This window comes from Engystomops pustulosus, chromosome 7, assembly GCF_040894005.1.
Source record: "Engystomops pustulosus chromosome 7, aEngPut4.maternal, whole genome shotgun sequence".
Lineage (NCBI taxonomy): Eukaryota > Metazoa > Chordata > Amphibia > Anura > Leptodactylidae > Engystomops > Engystomops pustulosus.
The window spans coordinates 26,245,434-26,269,970 of record NC_092417.1 but is presented as its reverse complement, the minus strand read 5'-3'; the positions used below and the strand labels follow the sequence as shown (position 1 = coordinate 26,269,970).

At 42.5% G+C, this 24,537-nt stretch overlaps 2 protein-coding genes across 4 annotated transcripts in view; both read left to right on the top strand.

Annotated features, from left to right (window-relative positions):
- Positions 1 to 16,074, top strand: part of LOC140069451 (cholinesterase-like) — a 35,440-nt gene extending 19,366 nt beyond the window's left edge. For both annotated transcript variants that reach the window (XM_072115155.1, XM_072115154.1), the window contains exons 3-4: positions 7,894 to 8,047; positions 15,947 to 16,074. In XM_072115155.1, coding sequence (XP_071971256.1) covers positions 7,894 to 8,047; positions 15,947 to 16,018 — 226 coding nt within the window. In that variant the 3' untranslated portion in view covers positions 16,019 to 16,074. The remainder of the gene's footprint in view (positions 1 to 7,893; positions 8,048 to 15,946) is intronic.
- LOC140069452 (cholinesterase-like) overlaps positions 1 to 24,537 on the top strand; it is a 269,951-nt gene that overhangs the window by 219,999 nt on the left and 25,415 nt on the right. Inside the window, exon 1 of one of the 2 annotated variants that reach the window (XM_072115158.1) lies at positions 17,279 to 17,412. The exons of the other annotated variant lie outside the window; for it this stretch is intronic. The gene's annotated coding sequence lies outside the window, so the exon portion shown is untranslated. Of the gene's footprint in view, positions 1 to 17,278; positions 17,413 to 24,537 lie in introns of those variants that run through there. 2 annotated transcript variants of the gene reach the window in all.

The following is a 24,537-nucleotide window of genomic DNA, read 5'->3' as shown; positions in this document are numbered from 1 at the left end:
CAGGTGTACTTAAGTACCCCCGACTTACAGACGACCCCTATTTACAGACGGACCTCTTTGCCCACTGTGATCTCTGGTGAAGCTCTAATCCTTGGTCCCAATACAGCAAAAAGTTTTGAAAATCTATTTGTCACTGGGACAAAAATTTTTTCTGGAGCTACAACCATAAAATATACAGTTCTGACTTGCATACAAATTCAACGTAAGTACAAACCTATGGAACCTATTTTGTACATAACCCAGGGACTGCCTCTATTACATTTGTAAAAGGTTTTACATCTAATGATTATCCCATTGTTTATGAAAGTCATCGAGTTTGTGAAAAAATTATACTGGGTGATTTTTATCACAATTTCTACAACAGAATTGTTGTAATTTGCTCCAAATTGTACACTTTCTCAACTAGTATGACAGAAAAATGGTGGCAAAGTTTGACTCCACCCACAGCCCCCACCCATCACTGTTGATCTTTCTGTACAGAGGCCAGTGGTGATATAATACTGACACTCACATGACTGGTACAGTGGCAGTTGAGGGTATAACATGTACATGGCTGTCAATGTGATGTCGCCGCCAGCCTCTGCCTAAAAACAGAAGCCACCAGTGGACACTGCTGTAGCTACACTGATGCAGAAACATATCTTGTTGAATCCCTGAACTGAGTTGTTTTGCTGAAAAAAACTATCATAAAATTATGATAACAAAGCTCTGTCTCTCCTGTGGCTGCTCAGCGCTTCTCCTTCTATGCTAATTATGCACTGTCCCAGAGAATGCTGTATTCACTGTGTTGTCCCTGACAGGTAGAAGTAATCAATTGCTGCACAATCCCCCAGTTGCTTTGTATGAGTCATCCAGTCAGATAACTTACTGACTTATGGCTTACTGACTCTTTGGATAAAGCACTACACATGATATGTGCTTTCTCACGCTAGAAGGCTAGTCAGTGACTACAGGAATAATCAGAAAGAGGCAGAAGTTTGATCCCTTACCTAACAAAATACAGGACTTCTACTTTATGTCCAGAAGTGCCATGACTTACGGCTGCTGAATTTTCCATCAGATGTTTTCGCATTCTGGCAGTACATCTCCGCACTGTGCAACTAAAAATATTACAGTCAAAGTCTGTTATTTGGAGCGCACAGTTAAAGTCTTAAAAACTGAGCCCAAAAGAACGTGACGCGAATGCAGGATTTTTTGTTGCCAATTTCACCACATTTGCAAAAATTTTTCCTGCTTCCCAGTACACGGCATGGAATAATAAATAACATCACGGTAAAGAAAAATTTGTTATGCTGAAAAAAAGCTCTTGCACAGCTCTGTACACAGTAAAAATGAAAAAGTTATGGATTTTTGAAGGTGGGGGACAAAAAAAATTAACGTAAAAACAATGCAACGCTAAGGGGTTAATTGTTTTATTTACATATACTGCCCCTTACATATTATTTAGTGTCCACAAGCCTTTGCAATTTATATACTGTACCCTTCCTCACAGTATTTTTAATCCTGGGCACCCTCTTACTTCAGCATTTTCTATACTGTCCCCCCTGTATGTTCCTTACTACACCATCCCCAATCTCCCTGTATATTCCATACTGCCCCTCCGCATCTCTTCCCACAGGTATTTTCCTTACTGGACTAATCCCACCCTCTCCCAATATTGCTCCCCCACTCTGCATTTTCCATCCAGTCCCCCTTGCATTTTCTATACTGCCCCCCACAGTCCCCCTGTATTTTTGATACTGCCTCCCCCCGTCACCATGTATTTTTGATTCTGAACCCCTTTACTTCCCACCTGTATTACCTTGCTGGAATAATTATAGAATAATCCACCTCCGGTTCCCCTGTATGTTTAGTACTCACCCTCACCCTTTACATCTTCCATCCTGCATTTTTTATATTTGGCACCCCTTCTCCCTCCTGTGATCCTTCTGTATTTCACATGCTGGACCCACCCCTGTCCCCGTCCCACGTGTGCTTTCCATACTAGGCCCCCTCACACTGCATTTAGTATCCTGCCCTCCCCCTTGCATTTTCTACACTCTCGGTCCCCAGCATTACCTATACTGCCCCCTTCACCTCGGCATTCAAATAAAACAGTTACTTACCAATCACTTAAACATTCCCTTCTCCCATCTTCTTGCTGCTGCTGCAGCCACCTGCGCTGACTAGCAGGGGATGCGCGGCAGGTGATGACGTCACCGCGCTGCCACGCATCCAGGGTCAAGGTGCGGTGTGCTCCTGGAAATTCTCCCGGCCACGTCTTACTCATACACACGGCAGCTAACAATTCCAGTCAGTGTAAGCAGCCATAATAGAACTCAAGCGGCTGGGGCCTGACCACATTGAGCTCTATAGCGATCGCTGGCAGGGGCCTCCCATGGACAAGAATGGAGGCCCCGGACATGGTGGCAGGTGTTGGGCCGACCAGGGGATACACCAGTCCACCGGTGGGCCAGTCCGACCCTGGATATGAGACAAAAACAAGCTGAAAGGCTCAGCATAGCAAATAGTTTTCAGGCTAGGCACACTATACTTGAATATATAATTAGCAAAGCGGAAGTGTGTCAGATAAAATCCAATCTAGTCAATTTTTTTCAATTTTATTCAAAAACATGAAAATGTCATACAAGACAAACCTTTAAAATCAATTACCGTATATACTCGAGTATAAGCCGACCCTAGTATAAGCCGAGACCCCTAATTTTACCACCAAAAACTGGGAAAACCTATTGACTCGAGTATAAGCCGAGGGTGGGAAATGGATTGGTCACAGACCCCCCCCAGTATATAGCCAGCCAGCCCCCTATAGTATACAGCCAGCCCCCAGTAGTATACAGCCATCCCCGCCTGCCCCCAGTAGTATACAGCCACCCCAGCCTGCCCCCAGTAGTATACAGCCTGCCCCCAGTAGTATACAGCACTGCCCAGCTTGCCCCCAGTAGTATACAGCACTGCCCAGCTTGCCCCCAGTACTATACAGCACTGCCCAGCTTGCCCCGTAGTATACTGCACTGCCCAGCTTGCCCCCGTAGTATACAGCACTGCCCAGCTTGCCCCCAGTAGTATACAGCACTGCCCAGCTTGCCCCCAGTAGTATACAGCACAGCCCAGCTTGCCCCCAGTAGTATACAGCACTGCCCAGCTTGCCCCCCGTAGTATACAGCACTGCCCAGCCTGCCCCCAGTAGTATACAGCACAGCCCAGCCTGCCCCCAGTAGTATACAGCACTGCCCAGCTTGCCCCCAGTAGAATACAGCACTGCCCAGCCTGCCCCCAGTAGTATACAGCCCAGCCCACCATTAAAAAAAATAATAAACTTATATACTCACCCTCCGGTGGCCCTGATCTGCAGCGCTGCTCCCCCGATGTCCGCGCGGGTCCTCTTCTGGCTTCCGCGCCCGTCCCCTGTACATCGCGCCCGGGAGTAGCAATGGCGGCGCCCAGTGCGATGTACAGGAGCCAGAAGAGGACATCGGGGGAGCAGCGCTGCAGAAGAGGACATTGGGGGAGCCAGAAGAGGACATCAGGGGAACAGCACTGCAGATCGGGGCTACTGGAGGGTGAGTAAATAAGTTTATTATTTTTTAAGTATTTTTTAACTCGTTGTGACTCGTGTATAAGCCGAGGGGACTTTTTCAGCACATTTTTTGTGCTGAAAAACTCGGCTTATACACAAGTATATATGAAGTGGCGTAACTAGTAGTGGCTGGGCCCCATAGCAGATTTCTGCATGGGGCCCCCTTCCCCTTTAAAAGATATATGCAAATTTATACAGACATATACACACACACATATAACGTTCTACACTCATACATTCACTATCCTATACTCGCATCCACATACATACATGTATACACTCATATGCATACACAAATACATTTATACACATATATACAAACTCATACAGTATATACACATCAAATTTGCACACTTACTGTATACTACATACACATTATATACATATAGTATGTATATGTATACTTATACATACAGTATAAACACAACATATACATACAGTGTTTACATACAGTACATACAGCATTTACACACATACATTAAGTATATATAGCATATACACACACGTATAGCATGTACACACATACAGCACATGCATACATTCACATTCGCACCATATACAAAAACACACATACAGCATTTATATATTATATATACACACACACATACCCAAGCATAAGCATATATATTTATACACACACACATACATAAGCATATATATATATATATATATACACACACATACATAAGCATATATATATACACACACACATACATAAGCATATATATATATATATATATATATATATATATATAAAAGCATATATATATACACACACACACACACACATACATAAGCATATATATATATACACACACACAAGCATATATATATATATATATATATATATATACACACACACAAGCATATATATATATATATATATATATATACATATATATATACACACACACACAAGCATATATATATATATATATATATATATACACACACAAGCATATATATATATATATATATATATATATATATATATATATATACACACACACAAGCATATATATATATATATATATATATATACACACACAAGCATATATATATATATATATATATACACACAAGCATATATATATATATATACAAAACACACACATTAGCATATATATATATATACAAAACACACACATTAGCATATATATATATATACAAAACACACACATTAGCATATATATACAAACACATGTAAATAATAGTACTTACTTTTTTGATGTCCAGCGTGGCGGCTGTGTAGGCCATCAGCTGGGTGGTTCGGCGTTCGGGCGGGCAGGGGGGTTCGCGTGCGGTTGACAAGTGCGGGGGGCGGGCGGTTGGCATGTGCGGGGGGCGGGCGGATGGCAAGTGTGGGCGGATGGCAAGTGCGGGGGACGGGCGGTTGGCAAGTGCGGGGGGCGTGCGGATGGCAAGTGCGGGGGGCGTGCGGATGGCAAGTGCGGGGGGCGTGCGGATGGCAAGTGCGGGGGGCGTGCGGATGGCAAGTGCGGGGGGGCGGGCGGATGGCAAGTGCGGGGGGGCGGGCGGATGGCAAGTGCGGGGGGGCGGGCGGATGGCAAGTGCGGGGAGGCGGCCGCGCGCGCGCGCGAGATAGTGCGGTGGGGGCGGGCAGTGTGGTCGGAGGTTCGTTGTGCCGGCGGCTGGGAGGGAAGTTCAGTATTCGGGGTGGGTGGTCGGTCCCCTTTGTCGGCCGGCGTATGGGAGGCTGTTTGGGAGGGAGTAGGCGGGTTAGACACATGCGGCCGTGCGTCCCCGGGCCCCTTAAGTTCACGGGCCCCGTAGCAACCGCTATGGCTGCTACGGTGGTAGTTACGCCACTGTATATATGGTAGTTAAAATCAACTGTACAAAGGGTATAAAAGACCTATGCTAGGACGGCTGCAATAAAGTGCCCCTAGTCACTCCCCTTACAATAAAATGTAGGACATGGATCCATCCCTCACCTTCCGCTCTTGTAATGTAAACAATGTAGATCATGACATAATATGATATAAAAAGAGAGAATCAAATAAACAACACAATCCTGTGCAAACGTCCGTTATATACTGCAGACAGACTCTTTACTAAGCAACTGGGTCATACCACTCCTAAGGCCTGTAAAGTGGGGCCAGGGATCTAGTAAGAGGTGGGTGGCACCTGTGTGTATTGTTGGTCTTGGTGACTTTGTCAGGGGAAAGTGCCACAAGCAGTGGAGTAACTAGGAGGGGCAGGGCCCCATAGTAGACTTCTAAATGAGCCCCCCTTCCCCCATAAAAATATACATATATGTATACTCACACATGTTTTCTACAATCGCACACATTTATAGATGGATATATACACACATTTATAGATTTATTTACATACATACAGCATAAACATATGTACAGTATACAAACACCACATATACATACATACTGTACATATACTGCCATATATACCCATGCAGCATATACATATCACATATACACAGTTATAGCAAATACACACATATTACAAAACAATATACAGACAAACAGCATATACAATATAGAGTATAAACACACCACACACACAGCATATACACACCCAATACCCCAGATAAGGTGCCCGCTGACCCCGGGGATGAGTGTGATGGGATACTTACTTGTGGCACTTACCCCTGATGAAGTTGGTGAGACCAACAATATGTGTGAGGTGCCACCCACCTTTTACTAGGTCCCATGCCCCACTTTAAAGCCCTTAGAAGGGTATGGCCCTGTTGCTTTGTAAAGAGTCTGTCTGCAGTATATAACCAATGATTTCACAAAATTGGTAAAAAAAAAATGTTTGTAACATCTGGTTCATCTGGTAACATCTAACTTCTTAAAAAAAACATTTGTTAGGTACTATGGTAATTTTTATTATGTACCATAGTATACTTCAAAATAATTTTTAACCAACTAGACTTTTCTAGGATTATGAGGCGCCCACAGTGTATTAGTCCCAAAAATATTGTTTATATAGTACCAGATATTACAAACATTTTCATTTTAATTATCTTTTCTATTTCCTTCTGGCATTAGGAAGTATCTTGAGCACACACTCACCATATATAGAAGGAGATTTAAAGGGCATCTACCACCAGGATGAAGGACTGTACGCAAACGAGCCTGAGGGGCTCCAGTCTCCATTAACACCTATGGAGCCTTGGGGCCCTCGGGGTCATTTGCATACAGTCCTTCATCCTGGTGGTAGGTGCCCTGTAAAGTGTGTATATATCCAGGTGCTCCTATAAGTCTAGTTCTATATATGCACAGGGTTGTTTGATTCTTACTTTGTGATTTAGATATTCTCTGATATTTTACTGGCACCTTGCAGCAAGCACTTTATATCATATTATATAATGAATACGATTGTTTATACAACAAGAGCAGTCGGTGAAGAATCCTTGTAAGAGGTGTGACTAGGGGGACTATTGTCATAGGGGTCTCGGATCGCGGGCTCACCCGTGCCCTTCTCTGTGCCCCACAGCTGTAATTTACGTGTCCCCGCTCCTGACTCCGGTCCGTCGGCCGTGCAGGCGCGTCCCCGTCTCCTACTGCGTGCATGCACTGGCTTCAGAAGATTTAAAGGGCCAGCGCGCCATTAATAGGTGCTGGAGGTCCCTGATGAATGGTATCAGGAAACGCGTTGGATCGCAATAATATCTAGCAGTAATAATAAGCAGTCCACCATAACAACCTCCTGCGGCAGAGAGTTCAATAGTTTCACTGCTCTTACAGTAAAGAATCTTTGTCTACGGTGATTGTAGAACCGTGTCTCCTCTGCACCCATTCCATTTGAATACAAACAGTGTTAGACCTGGACCCATCTAGGACCCAAAAGTAAAATCTGTTCCAGGGCCTCAGCACAGTACAGCTTTATACAAGCAGATTGCAGATGTTCCGGAGACACGCGTGCAGAACGGTGTTCTCCGCAATAGTATTTGAAGAACAATATGTGTGAAGAACAACTTGCAGATGATTCCAAACATCTGCAAGTTGTTCTTCACACATATTGTTCTTCAAATACTATTGCGGAGAACATCGTTCTGCGCGCGTGTCTCCGAAACAGATCGCAGATGTTCGCGAACATCTGCAATCTGTTCTGCAGTGTTCTTTCACTGTGCTCGTTCAGTTTGTAATTTTACTGAAAAATGCTCGGGTCTCCCATTGATTTCAATGGGGCTCGTTACTCGAAACGAGCACTCGAGCATCGGGAAATGTTCGGCTCGAGTAACGAGCACCCGAGCATTTTAGTGCTCGCTCATCTCTATTTAGGATCCATTTCTAATAATATTCGATATTTGTTTTTATACCCTACAGAAATCCAAGTGATGATGATTTTAAATGGCCTCGGTATTCAAAAGAAGAACAAAGTTACGCAATTCTGAAAGTGGACGACATTGATGTGCAGCAAAACTGGAACACACAAAAATGTCATTTCTGGAATTCCTTTTACCCTGAATTGGTGAAACTTGTGAGTTGATAATTAATATTAATAATATTTTTTTTAAACAATATTTAATCACTCATCAGAAAATTATGTTTTACATACCATAAAGAAGATGACATTAGTAGGGTCTATGAGCCATCAATTTTCATAAGAAACTGTATCAATTTTTTGTTCACTAAACAAATTCCTTAAAGGGGTATTCCCACAAAGACAAGTTTCTTATATGTACTCAGGATAACACAATAACACATTCTCTGATTCACTGTTATTAACAAAAATGCAGCATTTCACAGATATAAGTCCAACCTGCTGACTGTGTCATTGTCACTGTGTCAGAGCTGACTGTGTCATTGTGTGCAGGGGCATAACTAGGAGAGGCTGGGCCCCATAGCAGATTTCTGCATGGGGGGCCTCCCTTTCCATCATATACACACACATAGGGCAAATACACACACACATTCAGTATATACAGCATATACACACATAGGGCAAATACACACACACATTCAGTATATACAGCATATACACACACATACGGCAAATACACACACACACAGTATATTCAGCATATACATACATACCATATACACAGCATATACAAAAAGACACATGTGCACATGTAAATGTGAACATATATATGCTTATATAAATATTTGAATAAATACAGTATATGTATCTGTACATCTATACACAGTATATGCATCTATACATCTATATGCATCTATACATCTATACACAGTTTATGCATCTATACACAGTATATGGATATATACTTATATGCATATATATATTATAGAGATTAGGAAGCAAGACAGTGGGGCACATTTACTTACCTGTCCCGTTGACGGCGCCTATCCGGAATGTCCGACGAGGATTCGGAGCTGCCATGATTTACTAAGATCGTGCGTCCAATTTCATGCATGTGTCACTTTCTTCTTCACCTTCTTCTTCCTGGTGTATGTGAAAGCTGATCTAGCGACACAATTTGGTTTTTAAATTTTGCGGTTTGTCCGCATCAGTCGGGTTGTCCAACGGCCACGCCCCCCGACTTGTGGCGCATGAAATCCGGCGCCAATCCGATCGCGTGCGCCAAAAACCCTGGCAATTCTGTGAAAAACTGAAAAATTCAGCAAACCCGACAAGAATGCGTACTAAGGAAAGGGTTTATATTAATAAGAACTATAGAAAAAACTCCGAAATGAAAAACAGTCAGAAACACAAACCACACAACAACCCAAACTCAGACAGCCCTCGGGCAACTGCCAATATATGTCCCACCAACAACAAGGGAAACACAGAGATATCCCCCACACCAAAAACGTTACCTAACAAAACCCACAACATCATAAACCACACACCAATTGACCCATCACAACTTTCAGTATACGACGAAGCAGACACACCACCCACTGAACATCCCATCCCCACAACACCCAATGAAGAGATCACAATATCATCCGATGACACACAGACCACAGTTATTTCACCCGACAACCGATACATCGGGAGAAGAAGAGACAGCAACGACTTAACATCGGCCGACTCCACAAGCTCTCTTTCTTTTTTAGAGCTACCCCCCACCCTGAGAGATTCACCGCGAATCACAACAGGGGGGGACACATTAGTCATACCGATACAGAGCCCAAAAGCAACCTATGCGTTGTTCACCCCAATGACAACCCGAACCAAAAGAAAAGAAAGACCAGAGGAAAGAGAGGAGGAAAACACAACCAAAAAAAAACAAAAACAAAAAGAGACCCTAGGAGCTAAATCCAAAGAACAACAAAAAATCGATTTTTTAACCTCTCCTCCCACATACTCACAACACAAGAAACAGAACTACTCCATAAAGGCCTCTCCTTCTGCCCATCCTCCAAGTCGGACGAATTTAACCTTTTTTTAGACCTTAACCATTTCACCAGAAAACTCACCCTAATGCGTCACTTTGCTATCAACAAGAATAAAGTTCTTCTTGATAATAATACCACCGAGACCACGGACAATACCACCACCGACCCATACATTCATACCGACCTCAAACCACAATCAGACTTCAACCCCATACACAACCGAGGCCCTCACATAGAAACCTTCTACACATCAGTCTCCACCACCCTCAGAACAATAGACCGGTCAAAACAAACCACCACTCGCCACAACCTCAAACCTGGAGAAAGAAAAGCATTAAAAACACTCACACAAAACACCACAATAGTAATCAAGCCAGCAGATAAAGGGGGCGGCACAGTGATCCTGGATAAAACAGACTATATCGCAGAGAGCCAAAAAATACTATCAGACACCAAATACTATAAAAAACTCACCCATGATCCAAAACAGGAACACCTTAATCTTCTATCCATTCTAATCAACCAAGCTTCCACACAGGGCATCCTAACAAAAAAAGAAAAAAAGTACATCATCCCAAAAAACCCACGTACAGCCCTGTTTTACTATCTGCCCAAAATCCACAAAAACCCGAAGAAACCACCAGGCCGCCCGATTATATCAGGAATTAACTCCGTTACATCAAACCTCTCTGAATACATTGACATCCTGTTACAAAAATTCGTCACAACCCTCCCCACCTATCGCAGAGACTCGGCACAGCTTATTATTGAACTAGACAAAATACAGTGGCAGTCAGATTTCATCCTGATCACTATGGACGTTTCCTCACTTTACACTAACATCTCACACACTCTGGGCATAGAAGCAATAAAACATACTCTCCATACAGATCCATCAATTCCTCCGACACAGATCACATTCATTCTCGACAGCATTCTTTTCATTCTGGAACACAACACTTTCACATTCCAACAGGACATCTACTCACAGGTCAGGGGGACAGCCATGGGGACAAGATTTGCACCAAGTTATGCAAACATATTTATGGGCCGTTTCGAACACACCCACATTGTAGGCAACACCAACTACAGTCACTTGATCCATTTTTTTAGAAGGTACATAGACGACCTCTTCATTATCTGGAAAGGAACAGAAGCCCAAGCCTTAAGCTTTGTCAAAGAAATCAACCAGAACTCATGGGGCATCGAGCTAACAGTAAACACATCTCAGACTCAAATCGAATTCCTGGACCTCCTCATCCAAGTTGACAAACATAACTCTCATTTGATCACCAGCACCTTTTTTAAAACCGTAGACGTGAACAGCTATCTGGATTATTCAAGCTCCCACTACAAAAAGTGGTTACAAAATGTACCATACGGCCAATACAAAAGGATCCGCCGAAATTGCACTGACCATAAAACTTTTCAGACACAATCAAAAATCCTCAGGGAGAGATTTACCGAAAAAGGCTATCCACCAGGCATACTAAAAAACGCCTACCAGAAAGTTAACTGCCTCACACAAAGGGACTGCCTTATCCCCCCCACAAAAAAAGCACATGCCCCATCGCACAAATCCAACTTCATCACCACCTACACCACAGACCATAACCTGATCAGACATACCCTAGAACAAAACTGGAACATCCTCAAAAAAGACCCATACATTTCAGAACTACTCCCATCCAAACCACATCTCACATTCAGAAGGGCCCCCACCCTCAAGAATATTCTAGCCCCCACAAAACTCTGTAAAACAAAAGAGAAAACTACTTTATCCTTTTTTCCAGAATTAAAGGGCTGCTACAGGTGCAATAAAGAAAGATGCAAAACTTGCGACATTCTTAATAACAAAACCAAAGACTTCAAAGCTCTATCCACAGGAGAATCATTCAGTATCAACTCATTTATCAATTGTGGCTCAGATTACGTAATTTATGTCCTAGAATGCCCTTGCTCCTTACAATATGTGGGACGTACGACCCAGAATCTCAGAGAACGCATCAATACCCATCGGAGCAAAATTAACTGTGGTTACCCCCTACACAGTGTATCCCATCACTTTGCATCCCATCACAACAAAGACCCACTCCTATTGAAACTCACCCCGATCGAGCAAATCCCTACCTCACATCCAGATAGGTTTAACCAACTGGTCCATAGGGAGAACTTTTGGATCTTTAAATTAAACACCCTGACCCCCAATGGACTAAATGAACTAATCGAACGTACCTGATTCCACAATACTCACATATGCAGACTCATCTGCTTATGATTTATTGATCTATTTAATTATCTAATTATTCATTTAACTAATATTCATTTAATTATTAATCATCCATCTAACTAATTATGTATGCTGCTATTGAATTGAACTATTTATCCATCCACCCACTACAACAAATAATCATCTATTCAATGAATTAATTACTTATCCACTACGGCCAACAATCGTGTATTTATGCATAGAAGGAACATTTGCATTCATTTCTTTGTATGCAACCCTCTCATCTGTATAAGCCATCTATTGAATTATTTATTTATTAACTTTATACATGCTTTTATATGTCTACATCCCCATATATATGTATGCATCCTCTGTTTCCACCTCTTTTTTTTTTTTTCCAACTTTATTCATACACCTCTTACAACTATTTTTTTTTTCTCAACTTTTTTTTTTTTTCTCAACTTTATTCATACACCTCTTACAACTATTATCTCCGCACACATAAAAGGCTCCTGCTCCCATTGGGCGCACACTTCGCGCCGAAACCAGCCACACAGCCTTCAACACCGGGAACAGTAAGTCACCCTCCCCTCCACACCCCCGCTATCCCACAGATGCTCACATCCAAGGAACTTAATCCCACTTTCACTCTCCAACAGCCGTCCTGTGTTTACCCTGAACCCCGGCGATCCTGTGTTCACCCTGAACACCGGGAACAGTAAGTTATCTCCCCCCTCATACCCCCGCTATCATACAGATGCTCTCATTCAAGGCACTTAATCCCCCTCTCACTCTTCAACAGCCGTCCTGTGTTTACCCTGAACCCTGGCGCTCAAGGTAACTACATAATTGATTTGTACACCACATTATATCATTAACCCATCTCCCTATTACCCAATTCATCTGCATCACAAACCCATCTGTTCCACGCATCCACTATAGTATGGAATCCCGCCTGCTCTACACTATCTTTTTCTCCACCACCCCATACCTGCATGATATTTTATATATTACATTTTTATATATTATATTTTATATATTCTATACAGTTTACCCTATTACCATATTTTATATTATTTATATTCAGACGTCCCTACATGAACCACATGTATTTTCTTTTTATGAATTTTCTTTTACGCATTACTATGAATTTCCTGTTTATGTATTTCCTTTGATACTATCAATTAGTAATTATTTTTGTCAGTACTTGTATGATATGAATTTATTCCACCAAGAAACGACGAAATGACCTGCACTTTATAGACACGTTTTTATTCTTTATATAATCTTTTCGAAAAAAACAAACATCATCTTTTATATGTATATATACTCTAAACCAGTTTTTATCATGTTGTTTTGCCTAGCAATTATCACGGACCTGAGGAAGGGGGTAGACCACCCCGAAACGCGTAGTCCTTTTTATCCTCTAAATAAATAATATCTTGCACTCCACTACCGTGTCGGATACAACTCAATTGGGGCAGCGCGTCTTATACCAACCCGGTTTTTTCAAACCTTTACATCCCTGTGAAGAATGCGTACGACGGACCCTTAGTAAATGTGCCCCAATGTTTTCCATAGACACTACAATGTCATGAACACCAAATTCAATATGATACCAATACTGTCCCCCACAATACTGTGGAGTCAGAACAAGACCATAACCAGCTATCTCTCAGCTAACTCCCTCCTTGTATTCCACTGAAACTGCTCTTTCTAAAGTCTCCAATGATCTCCTCACTGCAAAATCCAAAGGTGACTATTCTCTCCTCATTCTCTTGGATCTATCGGCAGCGTTCAATACTGTGGACCACCAGCTCCTCCTTAGGATGCTTCACTCCATTGGCCTAAAGGGCTCTGCACTCTCTTGGTTTTCTTCCTATCTCTCCGACCGCACTTTCAGTGTCTCCTTTTCTGGATCTTTCTCTTCTCATCTTCCTCTCAGTGTCGGGGTTCCTCAGGGATCAGTCCTAGGTCCTCTTCTCTTCTCTCTCTATACTGCCCCCATTGGACAAACCATCAGCAGATTTGGTTTCCAGTATCATCTTTATGCTGATGACACCCAGCTATATACCTCAGCACGTAACATCACCCCTGCCTTAATCCAGAACACTAGTGACTGTCTCTCTGCTGTCTCTAACATCATGTCCTCTCTCTTCTTGAAACTTAATCTTTCTAAGACTGAACTTCTTGTCTTTCCACCATCTACTAACCAAACCACCCCTGACCTCTCCATCTCGGTCTGTGGGATCACTATAGCACCGAGGCAGCAGGCTCGCTGTCTTGGGGTTGTGCTGGACTCTGACCTCTCTTTTTCACCATATATTCAATCTATTGCTCGCTCTTGCCGGATGCATCTCAGAAACATCTCCAGAATCCGGCCGTTTCTGACATTTGAAACTTCTAAAATGCTAATTGTTGCACTTATTCACTCTCGACTAGACTACTGTAACTCCCTACTAATTGGTCTTCCACTCTCTAAACTCTCTCCTCTACAATCTATTCTTAATGCAGCAGCCAGGCTCGTCTTTCAGGCCAAACGATACACGGATGCCTCCAGTTTGTGCCAATCACTGCACTGGCTACCTGTCTCCTTCCGTATTCACTTTAAAATAATAACCCTCATCCACAAAGCTCTGAATAATGCTGCACCTCCCTATCTCTCTTCTCTCATCTTAGTCTATCGCCCTTCCAGTGCTCTTCTATCTGCCAGTGACATTAGATTAATCTCTACCTTAATTCGAACCTCCCATGCACGTATTCAGGACTTCTCCCGAGTTGCACCAATTCTCTGGAATGCCCTTCCCCAGACTCTCAGACTAATACCCACCCTCCAAAGCTTCAAACGTGCTCTTAAAACCCATCTCTTTAGGCAAGCCTATCACACTCGCTAACCGCATGAAATGTCAACTCTCCCTTTACTAATCCATCCTATGTACTATCCTATCTGTTATCTGGCAAACAGCTGATATATACCAAGCTCCAGGCTTCTCTGCAGTCTTTTTCACCTAGGACCCTGTAAATAAGATGGCGGCTGATGGCTGGTTCAAGCCGCAACATCGTTGTTTAGTAAATTACTTATTAAATTATTTTATATTGTTCCCTTATAAAGAATGGCTGGACCATTATACAACCTCTTGTGTCACCCCCTCATCCTCATAGTCTGTAAGCTCTTGTGAGCAGGGCCCTCACTCCTATTGTTCTATATGACTGTTTGTTCTTTGTAATGTAATATAGTTGTATATGTCCCCTATGATTTGTAAAGCGCTACGTAATTTGGATGACCAACATTCAGATCGGAAAACACTTTATAAATTCACATACAAACTTCTATCTCGTATTAACATTGCTAAAGTCAAACAAGAACTAAATCAATCCAGTTGGCGTGAAAGGAGTCTTACCCATGAGCCAATCCACACTGCTCCGGTACCAGGGGACTGTACTACCAGTGACGGTGTTATCCCTGGTACCGGAGCAGTGTGGATTGACTCATGGAGACCCTCAAAGTAAGTTCCCCTGGGCACTACCAAGACCCTTCTAGGGAAGGGGGGAGGGGGGGTTGGGATTTCCCTCATGGACCTCAACTTGTGTTATCCCTCAACTTTAGCTATATCAGATATTCTAACTGAGAAACTCATAAGGTGCCCGCGGTTAGCATTCATCAATAATAACCACCATAATTACAAGGTCTCTCGGGCCTTTCAAGAAGCAGAACTCGGGTGGTACTGTTACCTCTTGACCCCATATATCCACACTAGTTTCATAACTAATAATCACTAATAACACATCTAAATATTTTTCATTATATAAGTAATGATTGTTCATACCTCTTTTGTGTTGTAGATACAGGAGAATATATCACAATGTGACCTGCCGCTCGAGAATTCAAGATATCAAAGTAGAGCTGAAAAGTGAATTTTCTGGATAAATTAAAGTTGATCATATTTAATAAACTTGACCTGCTTCCTTCAGTCTTTCTATTTGTTTTGTCATGTTCTGGAAGAACTAAAAGGTTAAAGGGGTTTTCCCATCTGGGCATTCACATTTAATTAAATTCATTTGCCATATGTAAACATTTCTTAAGTTGGTAGTTATTAAAAAAAATGTTCCTGTGTGAAGATAATTTCTTATAAATGTTGTCATGTTGACCCTTAGAAACCAGATAGCTTCCTCGGATACGACCACCTTGAATTTTGGCAGCAATGGCCAGACATGTGCTATTGAGTCCTTCCTGACCACATGGATTTAGCGTTCATTACCGCAGGATGGCTGTGGGACTTGGAGTAACTATTCGGACATTTAATTTTCAGAAACTTTTTGTTTCCTTGTGCAATCACTCCAGCAAAATTACTAACACAACAAATTACAGTCCACTTCTCACAATTTTTAGTATCAGGCCTCTCCAATAATCATATAGGAGCAGTGTACAAACAGTGCTCACGTGATGCGGTCACCTGACTACTGAAGCTGCCGAGGGTCAGACCGCACTCCTTAAAGAGCAATACAGAGGTGGATGGCTCGGAGTACAAGGTTATCCTAGGGTAGGTGTCAATGCTAACTGTTCTGTCCATATATGGTACTATCTCTACATTGACTTGGGCACTAAGTGCTCCCAACGTATGCTCCGCTAAGCCCCCTTGGCTTCTTATGGGGGTCCAGAAGAATTGTCAAACATGGAGCAGATACCAGGATGTGGAAAGGGCCATTTGAGTGAAACAACCCGGCAGCTGGACCGCTACCACTTCCTTTCTTCAAGTAGGAAAAGGGAGGAGCAGTGCCAGGCCCAGCAAAATGACCTCCAGGTCACTAGTGTCTGCTAAATCCGTCACCGGCCCAGATGGTATACACCCTGGGTACTGCATGAACTATTTACTATAATAGATAAATCATTATTTTTAATATTTAATGATTCCTTAAAAGGGTTTTTTGGGAATATGAACGTCTGGTACAAAAACCCATGTCCTGCTATTTTACCATAGTAGTGATGTGTAGCTGCCATCACTGCATATCACCACAGCACTGGCCATATTGAATGCACTGAAACCAACCAAATGCAGCCATGCATAGTGATGATCACATGATCTGCTCAGGCAGATGCTGGACATGTGATGTGGACATGTGACCAGTGGTCATTTTCTGTCCTGTGACTGAATAAATGGCCAGTAGCATTCTAATTCTTTATTACATTGTATGTCAATAGCATTTTTCTGCTATTTTTCTATCTAAAATTTAAATAACTAATTACCATATATACTCGAGTATAAGGCATGTCCCATCACTCCTGTTCACACCTGAACGGACTCTGACAGGTGAGTGGTCATTGGATGCACAGATTATGGACATGAATGTTGGAACAAAGAATATAGTGATCAAATAGTTATATCACTGTTCACACAATTAAGAGAGATACAGGCAGTCCCCGGGTTACGTACAGTATAGGGTCCTTAGTTTTGTTTTTAAGTTCAATTTGTATGTAAGTTGGAATTGTATATTATAATTGTAAGTCCAGACAAAAAAAATTTTTTGGCCCAATGACAATTGGTTTTTCAAAATGTTTTTCTACAATGGGACCAAGGATTATGAATAAAACTTCATTACAGGCGCCTTACAGCTGGTCTGGGACTAAAGTAAAGTATCCATCAAGCTTTACCAGAAATTTCAGAGGACAGAGAGGTCTGTCTGTAACTAGGGGTCATCTGTAAGTTGGATGTCCTTAAGTAGGGAACCGCTTGTATATAAAATATGTAATACACAAATTATGACGCTTGTGATACATAATATAATACTGGCTACGTAAGCACGAGCTCATTTGTAAGTGTAACTCTAATGTTTGCCTTACCGATTGTAATCTGAATTATTTAAATAAAAAATTTATTTAAAAAATAAAAAAATAAAATATGTAATACATAACTGTGGCTTCCTGCTCTTTGCTAAGCACAGTCCATGATTATACACCATTGTTGTAACATATTAGTTACCAATATCTATACATCGGGACTGTATATTTATATATATTTGCACAACAATCACCATATCAAATACAATGGGGCAGATTTACTTACCCGGCCCATTCGCGATCCAGCGGCGCGTTCTCTGCACTGGATTCGGGTCCGGCCTGGATACATTAAAGTAGTTCCTCCGCCGTCCACCAGGTGTTGCTGCTGTGCTGAAAAGCATCGGAACGCGCTGGAGTTCACCGAGCCGGGATGAGTGAAGGTAAGTGCAAGCTCCGCGACAGATTTTTTTTTTTAAATGCGGCGGTTTTTCCGAATCCATCGGGTTTTCGTTCGGCCACACCCCCCCGATTTCCGTCGCGTGCATGCCAGCGCCGATGCGCCACAATCCGATCGTGTGCGCCAAAATCCCGGGGCAATTCAGGGGAAATCGGCGCAAATCGGAAATATTCTGGTAACACGTCGGGAAAACGCAAATCGGGCCCTTAGTAAATGACCCCCAATGTTCTAAAATCAATATACGCCATAATATATGACAATACTTATATTATACAATCAGAACATATTGTATGTCTCGTGAAAACACATAAGCATAAAGTGCAGATCATATTATACGATGTTGTCAGGATTCGGGGTTAGTGAACCCTCTGGACTATCGCGGATGATAACACAAGCCAACACCTGGAACTGGAATCTAAGTGGCACCCGGTCTTCACCAGAGCCTGCCGCAAAGCGGGATGGTCTGGGGCAGGGGTGGCGAACCTATGGCACGCGTGCCACAGAGGGCACGCAGAGCCCTCTCTGTCGGCATGCGCATCTTCCCCGAGGCACAGGTTCAGTTCATAATCAGAGCTCCGTCCAGGCAGGAGATGCTACAGCATGGCCGGAGCTGCAGAGAATCCCCAGGGCTTCTCTGTGCTATTAATTGTACCGGTGTCCTGTGACACCAATGAACTTAAAACAAGTGGCAACACATAGGGGCAGATTTATCAAGTGTCTAAAAGTCAGAATATTTCCAGTTGCCCATGGCAACCAATCACAGCTTCCCTTTAACATATTCGTGAGCACTGGTAAAATGAAAGCTGAGCTGTGATTGGTTGCCATGGGCAACTGGAAATATTCTGACTTTCAGACACTTGATAAATCTGCCCCATAGAGTTACACACTCTCTCCACTGCTACTACACACAGCAGCACATGACACAAGTAGAGAGAGGGGAGAGGACTTACGGCAGCTCTTCATGAGTTCCTCTGGGACCTTACTTCCCAAAGACTACGAAGAGTGGCAGGGGATTATAAAGGTGAGGACTGACACTCCATATCTAGTTACTATTCCTCTTTTCCTGTGTGTATCTACAACTCCCAACATGCCCTTAGGGACCTATGGATCTGCTGGGCATTGTAGTTTCCTTTACTGCAGACCACCATGTAAGTACAGCAGTTATGCCCACAACAACACTGGCTGGTGGAAGCTTATTCATACTGGTTTTAGAATTTCATATAAAATAATTAAAAAACCTTTAGTCACTCCACCACTTTCCCGGGCAATCCAGCAGAGATCACCCATTATCCAATGGGCCTTTTATACCTGGCAGTGATCGTGGGTAAAAGTAAACAATGACAGTAAGCGTGGTTCTCATACGTGACTTTGCCACTATTTCTCAGAGCTTTTTATATATATATATATATATATATATATATATATATATATATATATATGGCCATAACATGTATCCCTGTATATATGACAGTAATATGTATCCCTGTATATATGGCAGTCATATTTATCCCTGTAAGTATAGCTGTAATTTGAATCCCTATATGTATGGCTGTAATATTTACCCCTGTATGTATGGCTGTAATATTTATCCCTAGAAATATGGCTGTAATATTCATCAGTGGTATAATTTATCTCTGTATGGTGGCAATATTTATCACTGTATTCCGGTATTATTTATTCTTGTACAGCGGTAAAATGAATCACTGTTTTCTCTAGGTTAGTGATATTATTATTTGTATAGTAGTCTTTATTATCAGTATTGGGGTATTTATGTTGTTGTAATGGTGGTGGTCATCATGTAGCAGTATTATTTGGCCCTTGTATAGCGATATTGATGGCAATATTGGGCTAAATTCCTGTGTCGGCACTTTGTGATAGATATGTTGACTTTGGTTTGCAATTTGGGCACTCAGTCTCTAAAAGGTTAGCCACCACTGGTCTAGGAAACAGGGACTCATGCGTTGACGGGACGGGAACAGGAATGAGGAGAGGTGAGTTCACTCGCAATGGGGTGCCACTACGGAGAGGGGCACGGATGTGCCTTCGATTCGAGACATGGATCATAGGGGCACCCATGACAGATGCGAGTGAACCAGATATGTGAAATACACATATCTGGTGTTTAAGAAGGTGCATGTTGTGCTGTATGAAGTGACTTTGTGCTAATGAAGTGCATGATGTATAAAAAAACCCCAAAAAATTGTTATTTCATATATACCATATATAAACAGTGAACCAAAAAAAACATCCAAAATTTATATCCACAAAATTGCATTACGTAATATAATACTATAATATTAAAGTGCAATATTAAAGTACTGTGTACAAATAAATGCCAGATTTTTGTCTGACGTTTATTTACTATTTGAGAGTGTGGTGTAGTATTGACACATTTGAGAGTGTGGTGTAGTATTGTGTTGTCTAACTTATAAGATGGACATATGGTAAAGTTAAGTGGAGACCTATGAAATTGGTCCAATATTTGCTATAAATAGAATTATCTGTGACTAGAGATGAGCGAACATGCTCGTCCGAGCTTGATGCTCGGTCGAGCATTAGGGTACTCGAAACTGCTCGTTACTCGGACGAATACTTCGCCCGCTCGAGAAAATGGCAGCTCCCGCCGTTTTGCTTTTTGGCGGCCAGAAACAGAGCCAATCACAAGCCAGGAGACTCTGCACTCCACCCAGCATGACGTGGTACCCTTACACGTCGATAGCAGTGGTTGGCTGGCCAGATCAGGTGACCCTGGGATAGACTAGCCGCTGCCCGCGCTGCTCGGATCATTCTGTCTCTGGATGCCGCTAGGGAGAGAGCTGCTGCTGGTCAGGGAAAGCGTTAGGGTGTTCTATTAGCTTACTGTTAGGCAGGAGTGATTCTCAAAGAACCCAACAGCCCTTCTTAGGGCTACAATAACGTTCTACTTTTTTTATTTTAATTTGCATCTTTTACCATTTTGTGAGGAATTAGCAGGGGGACTTGCTACCGTTGTGTTTAGCTCTTAGTGGCACACATATCCATAGCAAAGACCGAAGTGGGAAAATTCAGTAGGGGTTGGATTTCTATTAGGCAATAACTCAGTGTCATCTCATCTGGCATAGTAGTGTGCTTCCTTTGATACTTGGCTAGAAAATAGCCATAGGAGAATACAAACAGCTTCTTGAAGCCTACAGTAGCGTTCTATATATTTGATTTCTGGTTGATCTGCTGGTGGCTGTAGTTTCTGCAGTGCATGTACTTGCCAATTCTGAGCAATTTGTAGTGAGACTTGCGACCGCTGTGTTCTGCGCTTAGTGGCGCACATATCCATAGCAAAGGCCGAAGTGGCAAAATTCAGTAGGGGTTGGATTTCTATTAGGCAATAACTCAGTGTCATCTCATCTGGCATAGTAGTGTGCTTCCTTTGATACTTGGCTAGAAAATAGCCATAGGAGAATACAAACAGCTTCTTGAAGCCTACAGTAGCGTTCTATATATTTGATTTCTGGTTGATCTGCTGGTGGCTGTAGTTTCTGCAGTGCATGTACTTGCCAATTCTGAGCAATTTGTAGTGAGACTTGCGACCGCTGTGTTCTGCGCTTAGTGGCGCACATATCCATAGCAAAGGCCGAAGTGGCAAAATTCAGTAGGGGTTGGATTTCTATTAGGCAATAACTCAGTGTCATCTCATCTGGCATAGTAGTGTGCTTCCTTTGATACTTGGCTAGAAAATAGCCATAGGAGAATACAAACAGCTTCTTGAAGCCTACAGTAGCGTTCTATATATTTGATTTCTGGTTGATCTGCTGGTGGCTGTAGTTTCTGCAGTGCATGTACTTGCCAATTCTGAGCAATTTGTAGTGAGACTTGCGACCGCTGTGTTCTGCGCTTAGTGGCGCACATATCCATAGCAAAGGCCGAAGTGGGAAAATTCAGTAGGGGTTGGATTTCTATTAGGCAATAACTCAGTGTCATCTCATCTGGCATAGTAGTGTGCTTCCTTTGATACTTGGCTAGAAAATAGCCATAGGAGAATACAAACAGCTTCTTGAAGCCTACAGTAGCGTTCTATATATTTGATTTCTGGTTGATCTGCTGGTGGCTGTAGTTTCTGCAGTGCATGTACTTGCCAATTCTGAGCAATTTGTAGTGAGACTTGCGACCGCTGTGTTCTGCGCTTAGTGGCGCACATATCCATAGCAAAGGCCGAAGTGGGAAAATTCAGTAGGGGTTGGATTTCTATTAGGCAATAACTCAGTGTCATCTCATCTGGCATAGTAGTGTGCTTCCTTTGATACTTGGCTAGAAAATAGCCATAGGAGAATACAAACAGCTTCTTGAAGCCTACAGTAGCGTTCTATATATTTGATTTCTGGTTGATCTGCTGGTGGCTGTAGTTTCTGCAGTGCATGTACTTGCCAATTCTGAGCAATTTGTAGTGAGACTTGCGACCGCTGTGTTCTGCGCTTAGTGGCGCACATATCCATAGCAAAGGCCGAAGTGGCAAAATTCAGTAGGGGTTGGATTTCTATTAGGCAATAACTCAGTGTCATCTCATCTGGCATAGTAGTGTGCTTCCTTTGATACTTGGCTAGAAAATAGCCATAGGAGAATACAAACAGCTTCTTGAAGCCTACAGTAGCGTTCTATATATTTGATTTCTGGTTGATCTGCTGGTGGCTGTAGTTTCTGCAGTGCATGTACTTGCCAATTCTGAGCAATTTGTAGTGAGACTTGCGACCGCTGTGTTCTGCGCTTAGTGGCGCACATATCCATAGCAAAGGCCGAAGTGGCAAAATTCAGTAGGGGTTGGATTTCTATTAGGCAATAACTCAGTGTCATCTCATCTGGCATAGTAGTGTGCTTCCTTTGATACTTGGCTAGAAAATAGCCATAGGAGAATACAAACAGCTTCTTGAAGCCTACAGTAGCGTTCTATATATTTGATTTCTGGTTGATCTGCTGGTGGCTGTAGTTTCTGCAGTGCATGTACTTGCCAATTCTGAGCAATTTGTAGTGAGACTTGCGACCGCTGTGTTCTGCGCTTAGTGGCGCACATATCCATAGCAAAGGCCGAAGTGGGAAAATTCAGTAGGGGTTGGATTTCTATTAGGCAATAACTCAGTGTCATCTCATCTGGCATAGTAGTGTGCTTCCTTTGATACTTGGCTAGAAAATAGCCATAGGAGAATACAAACAGCTTCTTGAAGCCTACAGTAGCGTTCTATATATTTGATTTCTGGTTGATCTGCTGGTGGCTGTAGTTTCTGCAGTGCATGTACTTGCCAATTCTGAGCAATTTGTAGTGAGACTTGCGACCGCTGTGTTCTGCGCTTAGTGGCGCACATATCCATAGCAAAGGCCGAAGTGGCAAAATTCAGTAGGGGTTGGATTTCTATTAGGCAATAACTCAGTGTCATCTCATCTGGCATAGTAGTGTGCTTCCTTTGATACTTGGCTAGAAAATAGCCATAGGAGAATACAAACAGCTTCTTGAAGCCTACAGTAGCGTTCTATATATTTGATTTCTGGTTGATCTGCTGGTGGCTGTAGTTTCTGCAGTGCATGTACTTGCCAATTCGGAGCAATTTGTAGTGAGACTTGCGACCGCTGTGTTCTGCGCTTAGTGGCGCACATATCCATAGCAAAGGCCGAAGTGGCAAAATTAAGTAGGGGTTGGATTTCTATTAGGCAATAACTCAGTGTCATCTCATCTGGCATAGTAGTGTGCTTCCTTTGATACTTGGCTAGAAAATAGCCATAGGAGAATACAAACAGCTTCTTGAAGCCTACAGTAGCGTTCTATATATTTGATTTCTGGTTGATCTGCTGGTGGCTGTAGTTTCTGCAGTGCATGTACTTGCCAATTCTGAGCAATTTGTAGTGAGACTTGCGACCGCTGTGTTCTGCGCTTAGTGGCGCACATATCCATAGCAAAGGCCGAAGTGGGAAAATTCAGTAGGGGTTGGATTTCTATTAGGCAATAACTCAGTGTCATCTCATCTGGCATAGTAGTGTGCTTCCTTTGATACTTGGCTAGAAAATAGCCATAGGAGAATACAAACAGCTTCTTGAAGCCTACAGTAGCGTTCTATATATTTGATTTCTGGTTGATCTGCTGGTGGCTGTAGTTTCTGCAGTGCATGTACTTGCCAATTCTGAGCAATTTGTAGTGAGACTTGCGACCGCTGTGTTCTGCGCTTAGTGGCGCACATATCCATA